We start from the raw sequence: 17,248 nt of genomic DNA, 5'->3' as shown, positions 1-17,248 counted from the left end.
GCTTTATTAGTCCTCAGAAAGACTGTCAGGTGAGATGGATATGTGCTAATATTGTGGTATATCTACACTAACACACAAGCAAATATCTTCCTAGCTCAGCAGCAGCTCTCCCTACACTGCCTGATTCCAGAGCTGACGGTAATGAGTATGGCGGCGCCCGATCTGATATAGACCTGATGACGTGCAGCCAGCCAAACACTGTAATGCCACAACCAACATGGCTGCGGCATTAGTGTGTGCCGATCCCTGCATGTTCATTGGTTCATTGACCCAAGCTCCCGCCAAGCAACCCCAAAAATACTCGACGAGCTCAGAGCATCTCGAGCAGTGAGATGCTCAGGTGAGCACCGAGTAGTGGTGAGCATGCTCGCTCATCACTAATATTTTTGTGTTTTTTTTTTTTTGTTTTTTTTTTCATGTGTGCTAAATATTAGCAAAAATGGGTTAAAGAAAAACAAAAAAATATCACATTTGATGAATCTGGTCCGTGGTGTCTTGTCTCGTTGAAATGATTTCACCTGTTTGTTTTGAGCTCAGATCATTACTGCAGTGACAGAAACATTATACGTAAGTGATGAAGTGGAAGGAAGTGGGAAACGTCTCTGCGTTAGTACGATTTGTGCATTGACCCGCCCCCTTAAGTGTACAGCGAGGATCCTGAGCGCAGACTCCACACACGGCTGACTGGTGCGGGGCGCTGCTAAAACTTGGGTTTTGGGGTGACCCTCCAGAAATACTAAGGATTTTGTGAGTAGAAGCATCTTGGAAATCTAAAAGGAAACGTTCTGCTGCATCGGTGGTCGTCGCTGCACCCATCAGTGAGGACCTGGTAAGTCGAGGTCAGGATCAACTTTCCTTTTATATCCGGCACCAAATGTATCAACATGAGTCATTGTTTAATCTAAATCTTGTAAGAAGTTGTCACAGTTCTCCATTTCTGGTTTTTTTTTTTGCTGCTTTCGATGGCTGCATTCTGGTGCTCCTTCCCTGATCGGTATTTTAGTTGGAACTTAAGTGGCTGTAACGCTAAATACCATCTTGTAATTGTGGCATTTTTGCATTTCATGGCTTGGATTCAGGTAAGCGGATGATGATGATGATGATCTGTTCCTAAGGTGAACTCTCTCCCTATTAGTAACGTAATGCCTCCAAACCCCACTTTATTGCTAGTCCTTCCTTCTCTATAGTGGAGTATTTTTGTTCATGAGGAAACAGTTTTCTACTTAAAGAATAGTGTGTTCTTCACCATTAACCTCTTGGCTAAGGACTGCACCAAGTCCAGCCTCTGACCTGTGCGTCTGCACAATAAATAGGTTGTCAAAGTTTGGGCTTTGCAAGACGGGATCATTACACAAAAATTATTTTATTTGCTTAAAAGCTAGTTCCTATTCTTTTTTCCATACCACAGCCTCTTTCGTGTTCTTTTAGTTAGGTCAGTTAGGGGAGCAGCAAACTCGGCAAAGTCTGGAACCAAAACATCTGTAAGACCCAAAAAAGATTGGACATCTTTTTTGTGGTTGGAATACCAGCTGCTTTGATGACTTGTATTTTGGAAACTTAAGGCCTCACTTTACCATTGCCCGCAATAAATCCAAGGTACTTTGTTTCTTTAAATCCCGAAGCACATCGTCTAGAGAAGCAGCACTGTACGCAGTATGATCTTTTAAGAGTAGGCCCATAGCTTTCTGAAAAGTAGCTGGAGCACCATGAAGAACAAATGGCATGTTCTTGAATGGATACAAACTATTAGGGATCACAAAATAATTTTTTCCTTTGATTTCTCAAAGGGAATTTGCCAATAAAACAAATCTAGGGTAGAGATAGAAGCTGTTCTTCCCAGTCTATGAATTAGGTCATCAATGTGACGCGTAGGGCAACTGTCAAAAAGGAATATTATTTATTTATATAGCACCATTGATTCCATGGTGCTGTACATGAGGAGGGGGGTTACATACAAATTACAGGTATCACTTACAGTAAACAAAACTAACAATGACAGACTGATACAGAGGGGAGAGAGGACCCCACCCCTGCGGCCTACATTTCACAGGATTATGGGGAATGAGACAGTGGGTCGGGGGTTGCAGTAGCTCTGAAGATGTTGAGGTGGCCGTGGGTCATTACAGGTTGCAAGCTTTTTTGAAGAGATGGGTTTTCAGGTCCCGTCTGAAGGATCCAAATGTGGTGGATAACCGGATGTGTTGGGGCACAGAATTCCAGAGGATGGGGGATATTGGGGAAAAATCTTGGAGGCAGGTGGGTGAGGAGAGAATAAGTGTGAAGGAGAGAAGGAGGTCTTGGGAGGACCAGAGATTATGTGAGGGAAGATACCGGGAGATTAGTTCAGAGATATATGGAGGAGACAGGTTATAGATGGCTTTGTTGGTCAGTGTTAGTAGTTTAAACTGGATACGCTGAGGGAATGGGAGCCAGTGAAGGGATTGGCAAAGAGGGGAAGCAGGAGTGTAGCGAGGAGATTAATTAGTTGTGCAGCAGAGTTAAGGATGGACTGGAGGGGTGCGAGAGTGTTAGAAGGTAGGTCACAGAGGAGGATGTTGCAGTAGTCGAGGCGGGAGATGATGAGGGCATGCACAAGCATTTTGGTAGAGTGAAGGTTGAGGAAAGGATGGATTCTGGAAATATTTTTGAGCTGGAGGCGATAGGAGGTGGAGAGAACTTGGATGTGAGGTTTGAAGGACAGGGCAGAGTCAAGGGCTACTCTGAGGCAGCGGATTTCCGGGACGAAGGAAAGTGTGATTTCACTTATTGTGATAGATCAGGTATGCGAGATGGAGGAAAGATAATTACTTCATATTTGTCCATATTGGGCTTGAGGAAGCGAGAGGAGAAGGAAGACGATATGGCTGATTCTGGAGAAGAGAGGTGACGTCTGGGCCAGAGAGGTAGATCGGCATAAAGGTGGTGCTGGAATCCGTGGGACCTTATGAGTTGCCCCAGGCCAAGTGTGTAGATGGAGAAGAGTAGGGGTCCTAGAACAGAGCCTTGGGGGACTCCAACAGAGAGAGGGCGAGAGGAGGAGGTAGTGTGGGAGTGGGAGACGCTGGATGTGTGGTTGGAAAGGTATGAGGAGATCCAGGATAGGGCGAGGTCTTTGACACCAAATAAAGAGAGGATCTGTAGTAGGAGGCAGTGGTCAACTGTGTCGAAGGCAGAGGACAGGTCTAGAAGGAGGTCTCTTTTTGCACCAAATGATGTCACTTGGAAGCAGGAGTTGTACTTCCTAATGTTGTCCAAGAAATGCTTTGATATTGCAGTGGTGCCTGTCATCAGAGACTTCAGTGGATCTGGTGGTGAGAGGAGAGGAAGCAATTTTAAATTCATCTAATCTCGCCATCAGAAGTGACAAATCATAATCCTGCAATGCTCTAGCTCCTTATCGTGTTTTTTTTCTTAATTGATACTCTCTCAAACCTCCAGGTGGATCAAGAACAGCAGTCAAAATGACTTTGGAAATCCCATCCCTAGGATGCCCTTTCACCCTTGGAATGTTGTACGACTGTCGGGAAGAGAAACTTATTCCAGGTAACTATTAGACATTAGAAAAAAAATGTTGTTTCTTTGTCTAAGGCCTCTTTCACACATCAGTTTTTTGCCTTCAGGCGCGATCCGGCTTTTTTTTTTTGGAAAAAACGGATCCGGCAAAATGCAATGCCGGATCCGGTTTTTCCCCATTGACTTGCATTAGCGCCGGATCGTGCCGGATGGCATTGCGTTTCATCCGTTTTTTGCCGGATCCGGCAACTTGTCTCATTCCGGCGTCTTGAAAAAACGTCTACTGTAACGTTTTTTGTCTCTGGCGAAAAAGCCGGAAGCGCCGGATCCGGCGCTTCCAGCTTTTTGCTACAATGAAAGTCTATGGGCGCCGGAATGCGCCGGATCCAGAAAAAGACGGATCCAGCAACTGGATCCGGTTTTTTTAAGTCTGCGCATGCTCAGATCCAATTGGCCAGCCTCCAGGAACAGAGACGGATCCAGCAAAAAAACGGATCCGTTTCTACAGTTCTCCAAAATTTATGCCGAATCCGTTTTTTCTAAAAAAAAAAAAAAAAAGCCGGATTATGCCTGACGGCAAAAAACTGATGTGTGAAAGTAGCCTTAAGCAAGCTTTCTAATACCATCATTGATTGTATTTTCTGGGATTTGTGCCATAAGTTTTCAATTGGTGGTGCTTAAACTGCATGATCCCCTTGACACTTACAATGAAGAAGTCAGTGAATAGGGTTGTACTGCGATTCCTGGTGCAGTCAATGCAGGGACAAACTATGGAGGGGCCACAGTGCAAGACGGGTGCTGCAGCCCACTTAATTCTCAGTATCAACAGGGGTTACAGTGTTAGGGTCCACCTGTGCAGAAAAATCATAGAATCCTAGAATTTTTGAGTTGGAAGGGACCGCCAGGGTCATCGTGTCCAACCCCCTGCTCAATGCAGGATTCACTAAACCATCTGACAGATGTCTGTCCAGCCTCTGCTTGAAGACTTCCATTGAAGGAGAACTCACCACCTCTTGAGGTATCCTGTTCCATTCATTGATGACCCTCACTGTCAAAAACTTTTTCTAATATCTAATCTGTATCTTCTACCTTTCAGTTTCCGTCGATTGCTTCTCCTGTTTCCATGTGAACATGAGAATGATGATCCATCTACACTGTGACAGCCCTTCAGATATTTGTAGACATCTATTAAGTCTCTTCTTAGCCTTCTCTTTTTCAAGCTAAACATTCCCAGATCCTGTAACCGTTCCTCGTAGGACATACTTTGCAGTCTGCTCACCATCCTGGTAGTTCTTCTGTCTTTTAAAAATGTGCTGCCCAGAACTAAACACAGTATTACAGATGAGGCCTGAATAAGGATGAGTAGGGGGGAATAATTACCATATTTTTCGGAACAAAAGATGCACCTAGGTTTTAGAGGAGGAAATTAGGGGGAAAAAATATTGAAGCAAAAAATGTGGTCAATTCTGTACTTAATATCCCCTATCCTGGTATATCTGGTACCCTCATCCCCATCCTGATACACAGAACTCCCCTCATCCCTACCTTGGTATGCATGGATCCCTCATCCCTATCCTGGCAGGAATGGTCCCCCTCATCCCTAAACTAGTATGCAAGGCCCCATCCCTATCCTGGTATGCAGGGCCTCCCATCTTGTCCTAGTGTGCATGGCCCCATCAGAAAACATATAAAAAAAACCCCATTACATTTACCTTCCCGGCGCTCCCTGGCAGCATCTTGTTCCAAAGCCAGCAGCTGCTTTTATGCTTGTAAGCAGCACATGGCAGGGACGTCATGCGCTGCTCACAAGCAGAGCAGGGCTGCTGGAATACTCACCGCTCTGGCCGCCGGGACATTTCTGTCCTTTAGAACATCCAGCCATTGGAACTTTCCTACCCTCTTTCTGAGTCCATTAAATTCTGCCTTTCTGAATTCCAACCTGAAAGTCTGAGTCCTTGCTGGTCTTCCTCCTCTTGTAATCCAAAATTCGAGGATAGCATGATCGCTATGCTCAAATATGACTCTGGCGAACAATATTTATCACTTTCTGTTATGGATAAAGCGCTTTAATCTCTACTTGAGAACAAATAAGGTGTTTGGTTTAAAAAATATCCCATGTAGGATCAACATCAGTAAGATAAGTGCACACGTCGTCTTTTTGTGGCAGACTGTGCCTGAAAAAGCATCGTGAAAATGAACATAAATTATATTGTTGTGCACAAGTTCAGTCTTTTGTAACTTATTTGAAAGAATTCAGGGTTCAGAAACCATGAAACTGTTAAAACAAACAATACGCTCATTCTTTGGGCGCCTACCATCATGAAACTGCTAGTGTCACGACTCTGTTGTCGGGTGACCTAGGAGCAGGGGTTCCTTCCCTGTCTCTAATGCTGGGGGGTGCCCTAGCTCTCCCTGTTCCCTGGGTTACTTAAGGTGAAGATGCCGGGGCCACGTACCTTGCCTTATCTCCTGATTTTGCCCTCCATCTGTACCATTCTCCCACCCAGGGAAGAGGGGAGTAGTAGTGCACTGTAGTACACCAACCAGATGAACAAGATAACACGAAAAGGGGTAACTGAAAATAAAAAACATACAAATATACTCACATAAACAGAGGAATACACCGGGGAATGGAGGATACGGTAAAACCAATGTAGGAGAAGAAAGGAGAATTATCACACTCACTAAACCAAGCAACAGTCACAGATAAATCCACCAAACACCTATTCATATAACCACCAAGTCCTTTCCTCCCAGCCATGCAGCATAAGCTAGCTCTGTCGATGTGTGTCAGCCAGGACTCAGATTATACAGGGGATAGGAGTGGCTAACCGTGTACAACTGAGAGCTCAGACTCCCAGAGCTCCCTACATGGCAAATTAACCCCTGTACTGCCAAAAGAAATTTACACAGTTCAAAAAGAAGGTAAAGTGCTTCTATTCAGCGCAGGAGTAGTAACAATCAGATGCTGCAGTCTTCCGGCTCCTCTCTATTGCGGTAACCCCTTGACAGTACCCCCCCCTGGTTTATCAGAGTGTGCCACGTGAAAAGACCGGATCAGTCTGGCTGCATGGACATCAGATGCTGGTGCCCACATCCTCTCTTCAGGACCGTATCCCTTCCAATGTACCAGATACTGAAGCGACCCATGAACTAAGCAAGAATCCAAGAGTTTTGCTATTTGAAATTCGAAGTTTCCATGCACAATGACTGGAGATGGTGGGTAGCGGTGATGGTACAGAAGACGCAACATATTTTTTTGAGGCAAGTTCAATGAAACACATTATGGATCCTAAAAGCGGGTGGCAAAGCAAGGTAGAATGTTACGGGTTTGATGATGGCTATGATCTTATAAGGACTGATAAACCTGGGACCCAGTTTCCAAGATGGAACCTTCAACTTCACACCAAGTCACCAACACAAAGGTCTGGACCCACCAAACATCTCCGGTCAGCCCCTCTTATATTTTGGGATCCCATCTGCCTCAAATTATCAATAACCCCCTGCCATACAGACGTAATAGATGATGAAAACCGTCCTTCAGGTAATCCAGAAGAACGATTCTTATTAAATGGGTTGAATTGAGGAGGGAACCTGTACACCCTGAAGAACGGGGAGTTACCAGGAGACTCGATTATTTACTGCAAATTCATGTAACTGTAAGTCCAGTATTTAACCCAGTCCTCCTGATTCTCAGACCCAAAACACCCGATCTGTCTTCAGATTCTGGTCAACCCGTTCATACTGCCCATTAGACCTAGTCCTTGGTGTTGGCAAAGCGGGTATTGAAATAGCATGATACATTTTACTGAATCTATCCACCACCATCAGAATTTACAGTATTCCTCGCCAACACTGGTAGATCCGTGATAAAAATCGACCGATAAGGGAGTCCCAAGGTCTACTGGGAATCTCCAATGATTGGAGAGACCCTTACGGAAGAGTATGAGAGGTCTTAGAATGCGCACAGAGACTGCAGGTGGCTACATACTCCTAGACATCCTAATGAAACCAAGACCACCAAAAAGGCAGGATAAGAAAATCAGCGGTGGCTTTATTACCAGGATGTCCAGCCAAGACCGAATCGTGATGTTCACTAAGGACTCTCACACGAAGATTCACAGGCACAAACAGTTTACCTAACAGACAGGCAGCAGGGGCATCCCCTTGAGCGTCAACAACCTCTTTTTCAAGATCGGAGCATATAGATGCCATAACCATACAATTTTGTAGAATAGGTAATGGTTCACATTTATTTCCACCCCCAGGAAAACGAGATAAGGCATCTGCCTTAATATTCTTCTTCACTGGCCTATATGTGACAAAAATGTTAAACCTGGTGAAGAACAATGCCCATCTTGCCTGTTGAGGCGTCAAAAAGGTTTAGCAGATTTAATATATACCAGATTCTAATGATCCGCGACTACCATAACAGGATGAACCAGAAAATGACATCACTCTTCAAAAGCCCACTTGATAGCCAAGAGTTCAGTTACCTATGTCATAAGTTTTCTTTGCAGACGACAGGTTTCTTTTTCGAAAAATAAGCACATGGACGCCATTTACCAGGAGAAGCACCCTGCGATAATACAGCCCCCAGCTCACACGAGTCAACTTCGATGATAAAAGGTTGAGTGACATCAGGCTTTGAGGATCGGCGTAGATGTAACACAGTTCATCAAGGCATCAAATGCCTCCCTGGCCGGACTGGACCACTTGGAAAAGTCTGTCCCCTTCCTAGTCATATCCGTCAGAAGTTTGGCTACTATCAAAAAGTTTTTGATGAACTTACGGTAATAGTTGGTAAACCCAAAAACTTCAAATCCCCAGGACGATCCCAATCCAATACCGCCCGGACTTTCACATGATCCATGCGAAAACCGGTGGATGATAACGCATATCCCAGAATAGGGATCTCCTCAACTGAGAGCGTTCATTTCTCCAGTTTAACAAATAACTTATTATGAGTATTTGTAAGACCTGCCTGACATGTACGCTTCCTACTAAAGGCAACCTGTTGTCCCGAGACTACGTCTAATTTGTAGTGTCTAGAAAAGCTGCTAAGGCTGGACCATGTTGCAGCCCTACAGAACTGCGGACTCTCAGGGGGCGGCAGTTCAGCTGAAATAGAACGCTGCTGTCGGTGGCCCCCTGGACCAGGCAGGGATCGCCAAGGGGTCTACAGTGCATGAAGCAGCCTCAGGGGGGCTGCGTGTTTGAGACCCCTGCTCTAGCACAAAACGGTCAATAACTTCTGAGTGCATGGCCCCTACCTGAAGATGTAACTCTCATCTGTCTCAAGGAGGTGGAGTCGATGGAGATTATAGGTATAAGTCTGGACAGAGTATGTGGTTTGAGACCCTGGACCTGGATGAACCTAGTGTCAATCAAGTTAATTCCTGCCCCGCTGTCCAGAAATGCAGACACGTCCACCTTAATCCCTTTCCGACGTTGGCCATGTCAGAATCCAGCCCTTTGATGTGGGCTCTGGGGTTGAGTCCACATCTTTCCGGCACATGTCAGCTGTTTAGAACTGTTAGAGCTGTTTAGAGTAACCTGATCGATAAACGGTATAATGAGAAAAAGTCAGAACGCCAGAATTCAGTTTTTTTGGGTTGCCGCTATAGTGCAATAAAATGCAATAACGGGTGATCAAAAGATCGTATCTGCACCAAATCAATATAAATAAAAACGTCCGCTTAGTGCGCAAAAAATAAGCCCTTACCCAACCCCAAGAAACAAAAAAGTGAAGATGGTACAGGTCTTTGTTTTTTAACCAAAGTTTGGATATTTTTTTCACCACTTACAAAACATGTCTAGGTTCATTTTTATTTTTCTGTGATCTCGTAATGACCTGGAGAATCATAATGGCAGGTCAGTTTTTGCATTTAGTGAACATGATAAAAGAAAAAAAAAACTGGAGTTGCAATTTTTTTTTTTTTTTTGCAATTTCACCACACTTGGAATTTTTTCTCCACTTTCCAGTACATGATATGCTAAAACCAATGGAGTCGTTTGTGTTGTTCAAAAGTACAACTTGTCCCGCAAAAAAACAAGCCTTCACATGGCCATTTTGATAAAAAATTACAAAAGTTATGGTTCCGGGAAGAAAGGGATTAAAAAATTAAAACGCAAAATGGCCCAGGAGTTAAGGGGTTAATCTCACCCAGGTGGATTTCGGCTGGCAGAAAAATTTGTGTCCTACTCACGGGGGTGATAAGTACACCAGGGTTGCAAACCTCCCCGCTACCCGTGCCTGTTAGTTTTCTGGTCGTGGTTTACATCAAGATTGGGAAGGACACATGCTCACGGAATGGCCCTTTCTACCGCAGCAACACACTTTGTAACAACCCCTTTGTGCCTGACTACAGATTGGTTTCCAGGATGAGTTGTCGCACCCACGTGCATGAGTTCCTCTAATGACTCCGACCTGGTTTCTCTTGGCCCTGGACCTCCAGCGCCTTGGGATGTACCTTTGTATCTGGCGAAGACAGCGATCAATCCGGATAGCCAGAGACATGGCCGCCTCAAAGGAGACTGGAGTCTGGAGTAGGGCATCCTTCACCCTTACAATATTCCTCCGCTGGCCGGTCTCCTTGCTGAAGTTGGCGTAGTGTGGACTCAGCCAGAGAGATGCAATAGGGGTCATCATATACAAGGGCCAGTGCCCAAAAAAATCCCTCCAACGTCTGAAGCGATTGTGAGTCAGACGGGAGAGAAAACGCCCATGCTTGGAGGTCCCACTGGAGGAGCGAGATTACTATCCCCACACGTTGCTCCTCTGTACCTGAGGAAACCGGACGTAACCTGAAGTACAGCTTACAGGCCTCTCGGAAAACAACAAACTTGTTATGCCCCCCCTCCAGAGAACTTGTCAGGCAAAGCGATCTTTGGGTTCACTAATGGTTGACTGGGAGTCATGGTCCCCAAACCTGAAGTGCTATGGTGCTGCAAAACAACCATGAGTAGATCTGCCACCTCCAGACGGAGCTGCTGCAGTTGCTCTGTCAGAGCAGTAATAGGATCCATAAAGGATCAGAAAAAATGGTTACAGTCAGAGGTAATTTCACAACTCTGTCGGGGGACCAGGGGCTCCTTCCCTGTCCCTACCATTAGGGGGCGCCCTAGCTCTACTTGCTCCCTGGGTTACTTCTGATGGTGAAGATGCTGGGGCCACGTACTTTGTCTTAGATCGTGAATTCGCCCTCAGTCTGTACCCTTCCTCCACCCAGGGAAGAGGGGAATAGTAGTGCACTATAATACACCAACCAGAATAACCAGGTAATATGAAGAGGGGTAACAAAAAATACCAAACATACAAATATACTCACACATATAACAGATGAATGCACCAGGGAGTGGATGATGGGGTAAAACCAAAGTAGGAGAAGGGAATTATCACACTCCCTTAAACCAAACAGTCACTGATAAATCCACAGAACGCCTTCTCCAATAATAACCAACTACTATCCTCCCAGCCATGCAGCATAAGCTATCTCTGACCCTGTGTGTCGGTCAGGACTCACATTATATATGGGATAGGAGTGAGTAACTGTGCTCAGCTGAGAGCCCTAGCTCTCAACATGACCAATGAACAGTTTAAAAAGGTGAGGCACTTCTATTCTGTGCAGAAGTAGGAGCAATCAGACGCTGCGGTTTTCTGTCTCCTTTCTATTGCGATGAACCCGTGACAGCTAGTTAGTTTTAAAAAAAAAAAAAAAAAAACTGCACTGGAGGTGTCGCAAAAATGACAAAAAAACTGCAAGTAACCTTGCTTCAAGAAAAGAACCACTGGCTTTTTCCTCAAATCGGTTTTGCCTAGAAAAACCTCAGTGGATCCACCCATGTCTTAAGGACACCGTGTGCACATACACTTAGGCAGACTGGAGAGCACCTACAAATACCGTCTACCCCTCTGGAGGACCCTGCAGGTCCCAGCATTACTAGCAATTAATTTCCCCAGTGGTGGCTCTGATGGCGATTCCTCCCATACAGCTTATCGTTGAGGGTTTGAGCTGTAGTTATTTTTTCTCTTAGTAGTGATCAAATATCTTTATAATATTCTGTCTCTACCTAATCAATACATAATTGCCATTGTATTTTCTTTGTGTTCTCAGCCAGCACTCTATGGAACAGAGAGGATCTGAACAAGAATATTTGCACAATGGCCAAATGTCACACGTCTTTCGAAGTTCTGACATCAGACACAGTTTCTGATAAGTCATCAGCCCTGAAAGTCTCCGGAGGATTAAAAATGAGTTTGTGGAGTGGAGCCATCAATGTTGAAGGATCTGGAGAATACCTTACTGATACAAAGGAATCGAAAGCACAAGCCCGAGTGACGCTGAAGTACGAGAGAACCACCAAGTTTTCACAGCTCAGTATGGACCATCTCTGCACCAAGAACATCACCTACCATGAGGCATTCGACAAAGGGATAGCAACCCATGTGGTTACTGGCATTTTATATGGCGCCCAGGCATTCTTCGTCTTTGACCAGAAAGTTACTGACTCCAAGCAAGTAACAGAAATTCAAGGAAAGCTTAAAAACTTTGCTCTGAAGATGGCAAACCTTACAGGGAATTTAAAAAATAAAGACAACAAAACAGAAAAAGTCCGCCAGTTCAGCTGCACATTTTATGGCGATTTTGCTTTGGAGAAAAACCCAGTCACTTATGAGGAAGCTGAGGAAGTCTACACAAGCCTACCAAAACTAATTGGGGAGGATGGGGAGAATGCTGTGCCTCTGAAGGTCTGGCTGTACCCATTAAAAGATTTGGATAATAAAGCTGCCCACTTGGTGAGAGAGATTAGTGATCACCTGATTTTCACGGCAGAGAATATAATGCAGAACATGTCAGAAGTCGTCATGGAGTGTAATGACATGATGAAACACCTGGCGGCTAAAACATTTCCTACTCTTTATTTCAAAATCAGCCAGTTCAAAAAACTTTTTGAAGGTTTTCGACTGATGTTCCAGAAAAAGATGGCCAAAGTTCTGCCCTCTGTACGTTGTGGGAATATGAATGAATCCACTCTGGAAGATGTTCTCTTCGGGAAAGAAAAATCTCCATTCAGAGAACAGAACATCCAGGAATTTCTGGGGAGAAGTCGTTTGGAGATGGAGGTTGTTTCTTCATCATTAAAGCAACTGACCGGTTTCAGGGTTGTGTCGGAGCAAAGTGAGCTGATGAAGGCAATTCTTGACCCGGACTTTGACACCGCAATTTGTTTTAACTTCTCTTCTCTGACTTCTGAGGACTCGTACCTCTCATACTTAAACTCGTGGCTTCAGAAGAAAACCTGGGATCATCAGGATGTCTTCATGGATGGCGAAACCAAACAATGGTTTGAAAATAATGGAATAAAGAAGCAAATAAGAGATCTTGTGGCCACGTTCACAGAATTAGCTAGAGAACATAGAGCCTCAGAGAATACTCAGTTTCTGGTCACTTCTGTTGCATGCAGTGCCGTTCCTGGAGTCACCATACAATATTACCAGAGTGGAGGTCTGGTGACCACGAAGTGTATGCCTCCTGCAAAGCCAATGTTGCTCTGATTACTGAAAGATCAGCCAAAGAAATGAAGCTGATGCTTCAACCGGCAGATTATGGCAGAGAAACCATTGAAAGCTATGAAGTGGAGTATAAATGTGTAAATCAGCAGGGATGGTCCAGGGCCTATGGAAGCAATTACAACATAATAGTGAATGGACTAAAAGAAAACTCTTCCTACCACTTCCGATACTCAGCCAAGTGTGAGACCGGACTCAGTGAGGTCAGCGAGGTCACCAAGGCTTATAAGACCAAAAAGAAGGCTACAAAGTCATCCACCACCAGAATGAGATTCATATTGTAACAAGTAATTCTGGTGTCTCATAATTAGAGTAAATTCAGAACAAATCCCATTTTTCTAACTCCCAATTATGCTTCTTTCAGACCTATGTGAATCATATACGTACCCGTTATAATCTATGGGGCTGTTCTCTAGTCACTTGTGTCCACAGACAAAAAAAAAAATTGAGGCTTTTTTTTTTTTTTTTTAAATCCGTCACGGATCAAACTTAACTCAAGTCTACAGGTCTGTGAAAAATCCCTGCAGTCCGTGTGCTGTGCGATTCCAACATTGTAATAAACGTTTTGCAATTTATTTTTTTCCCATGTGAGAAAGTCACTGGACCAAAAACAATGACAAGTGACCAAACACTGATTAATCTTAGACTGTTTTGGCAGAAAAATCACAGAATTCTGAATGATGCCTTAGTGTCATCGTAAAATGATGATAATCTGTTCATACTAGTCTCCGTTTCCATTAGTACAGAAGCCATGATGCAATGACTAATATATCATAAGAAAGAACTGGTGGACCCTATAGACCAACATCATCTGTGTCTTCTTCAGGCTTCAGAATTTTCAGAGCAACAATAATGTTGCCTACAGCATTATTCTAGCCCTTTCCAGCAGCCTATAATTTCACCTTTCCCTTATTGTGGGATTTCTGTACAAAGTCAGAAACTTCAGTCACTAAAAATAAATCCTTCCAGCATAAAGCAGTAAATTGTAGAAGGTGAAGGGAAGGAAGGAGATGCAGCTGCAGCAGCCAGAGAGCCTGAAAAAAGAGGAGCAGCAGCAGCACACCAACATCCACAGGTTACATGCATTTCTGTCTGCAGTGCAACTAAGGCAAGGTGTAAACCACCAGGTATCTCCTCATCACACAGAATCTGGTCACTTATGCCAATCACACTCCGATTAGATGGTGAACATAGTGCGCTCCTATTCTCTTGGATGAGAAAAATATTTCATGCCTCAGGCTATGTGCACACGTATGCAGAAATTTTCTGAGAAAAAAAAAAAGCAGACTCCTTCCCAGAAAATCTGCAAATTTTTTTTTGCATTTTTTTTCATGTTTTTTTATTGCAGATTTTTCATGGTTTTTTTTTTTTTACAGAGCATCCAAATACAATGAAATCCGCAGATTTTCTGCAAACTTAATGAACATGCTGCGTTTTTTTCCGGGAAAAAAAAAAGCGTCATAGGGCCCAAAAATTGCGGATTTCATTCTAATAATAGGATACTTAATGTAAGCTCTTTTTTTAAGCGTTTTTGCAGGGGAAAAGCGCTAAAAAAACGTGAAAAATCCTGAATGTGTTAACACAGCGGGTGTTAAAGAAATTCGACAGAAACATAAGGGGCGTTCCATCTGATAAAAGCCCCTTATGTTTCTGTCTACTATCAACTATCGTTGGGTCCAGACGAGGTTCTGCGCTGTGGTTGGTGAGCTGGCTCGGGCTTTTCTTCTATTTATTATAGAAATTCGCCCTGCTGGAGGCGCTGTATCCAGTCACACATGACATTACAAATCTGCACTGGAGTTCTACGGAACGTTCCTCAGAGTTTGACTTTTCTTTTATCTTTTCCAAGATAAAAGAAAAGTCATGAAGAGCTATGGGACCTTCTCCAGACGAGTGTGACAGAAAGAAAGGTGGAAATCTAGAAATGTTCAGAACGATCAAGAGGAACAAGAAATCCAGGTTCAGCCATTAGCGCTCCATCGCTCCTCACCATAGATACACAATGTATATGTGTCACGTAAATATATACACGCCATCCTGTTATCTTCTTGCATTTATAATCTGTGTTTATTTTCTTTGCAAGTGCGCTGACCCCGAGAGTTCATAGCGTTTTCTATTATCAGCACTCGGAGACTTTACTCCTGAAGACTATCACATTATTCTTCATGAGGCCTGCATACTCTTTACTTCTCATAATTTGCAGTGATCTATGTGTGTTTTATGTTCTATTGTATTTGTTCGCAATACTCTAAAATAAAACGTTCCAGGCATACATCTGAAGATGACTATGCCGTCACAACAATGAAGAAGTGTATCCCATCTGTCCTGATAGTAATAAAGCATCGAGATGAATAGCGCCAGACTCGGCGCAAAGCAACCGGAGGAAAGTAACACCGGACAGGTGAGCAGGACGCACAAAAAAAATCAAATAGTCGGTGGTGTCCAGATAAGTACAGACAAGCATAGAGCACAGAACGGGGTCCAAGAGAAATATCCCGCAGCAGCCGATAAGGTCGGGCCATAAAGTCCACGCAGTGTAGGGTCCAGATTAGAGAGGAGCGAATCAGCAGAGATTAGAATTCGCAGATCGATAGTTTTACTCTGGGGTCTAACAACCACATGGTAAAAAGAAAAAAAAAAAATACTCAAGTTTGCCGCTCCCTTGTGCACGCCATCTGATGCTCCGAGCCCCCCATGCATCATCTTCCGCCATCCTCATTCTGTACCTGGGAAAACTCAGACGTAAAGACACACGTTGTCTGGGGCCTCGTCGTCTGACTGGACACGGGTTTAGCTGAATTCGCACTATGTGAACTGCAACAAAATTTCCAAATTCTGGATTGTTCGACTTTTTGTAAAATTCACCTTCAACAGAATGAACGATGATTTTAGCAACCAGATAATGCACACCATGCCCAAAAAAAAGGAGCAAACTGCAACCAGATGATGTCAAATATGGTTTTGGGGGCATTTACACAGGCCAATTATGGGGCATGTGTCCTCCTAGGAACCCGTTTCCCCATAATGGGCTATGTGAACAGGCTGCAAGTCACCCCATGTATTGTCAAGGTGAAAATATATTTTCTTATATAACTTTTATACTTTTATACTGTGAAACAATAAGTTTTTCCTAATTGCTTGCTAATGCAAATGTAACTGTATTAAAGATGGCTGCCAGTGTTCACTTTCACTTAAATTCAGTGTCTAAAGAGTTAAGTTTCATTTCTCCTAAAAAAAGATAACTCAGGAATGTGAAGAAGTAACCATCGGGAGACTTTTTGACGAATCAGAGAGAGACTGGACACTAGATGTATACTGCATAAACCCCGCCTAATGCATGCCTTCCCCTAACACTCAATATAGTATTGTGTATTTGTAAATAAAGCCAGTTGTTGTACTGCTCCTGACAGGTGTGGATGCGGGACATTAGCTAAGACTGAATCAGCTGCGTGTCTGAGTCATTCTTAATTGGTACCAGATGTTTTGCGCTCGCACAATGATTTGGAATGACTGGTGAATGAGGATTTATTGTCGTTTACGACCCCGACAATTTGGAGCCCAACGGGGGGCGTGGACAGTGATCCGAGGCTCCTCTGGACCCATGCCTGGATGTCTGTGGATGATACCTGTAGTGGCTGACCTCGAGGACTGATCACCCTCCAAAACACGGTAAGTGAGATCATATACACTGTATGTGTCACACTTGCTAGTGTCTCAGCCGTTATTGGTTTGTCTGTGGTCTCCTTGGGTCTGAGGGGTGACCGGTCGAGTGGTGAGACTGAGTGCGATCCTGTGCCACGCTCTGAACCAGCAACTGAGAGACGTCGCATTCTGCGCGTCCTCGTGTACACCACACCTCCTCCACCGGTCATTGTACTCCATTTAACCACCCTACCCGTGACTATTGTCTAGTAGTGAAGTGGAGTGATAAATTGAGCTAGTTGCAGATTGTGGGGCAACCTAGAGGAAGGGATAGGAGACGCAGCCTCTGTGATATTGTACCAGCTAGGTAATTAAGACGTCCCGAGAAGGGACCACCTGTATTTCTGTGGAGGGCTCTCACTAGGAGACCGCCTCCCGACTGTTGGAATATCGTGGCAGGATAATCTGTTAATCACTGCTGTTCAAGGTTAGGGAAAGGAAATATTGAGCGCGAGGCTC

The 17,248-nt window shown here is 44.2% G+C and overlaps 1 protein-coding gene across 1 annotated transcript; it reads left to right on the top strand.

Annotated features, from left to right (window-relative positions):
* The first annotated feature begins 442 nt into the window (after positions 1-442).
* Positions 443-16,685, top strand: LOC141095856 (stonustoxin subunit alpha-like). The gene is made up of 3 exons (XM_073582221.1): positions 443-829; positions 3,439-3,543; positions 11,631-16,685. The coding sequence occupies exons 2-3, from the start codon at positions 3,462-3,464 to the stop codon at positions 13,070-13,072; spliced, it is 1,524 nt and encodes a 507-aa protein (XP_073438322.1). The 5' UTR covers positions 443-829; positions 3,439-3,461; the 3' UTR covers positions 13,073-16,685.
* Positions 16,686-17,248: the final 563 nt, after the last annotated feature.

This window comes from Dendrobates tinctorius, unplaced genomic scaffold, assembly GCF_039654945.1.
Source record: "Dendrobates tinctorius isolate UK_male_01 unplaced genomic scaffold, ASM3965494v1 ptg000070l, whole genome shotgun sequence".
In the NCBI taxonomy this organism is placed as follows: Eukaryota; Metazoa; Chordata; class Amphibia; order Anura; family Dendrobatidae; genus Dendrobates; species Dendrobates tinctorius.
The sequence above is the reverse complement of the archived record's forward strand: the minus strand, read 5'-3'. Positions and strand labels throughout refer to the sequence as shown.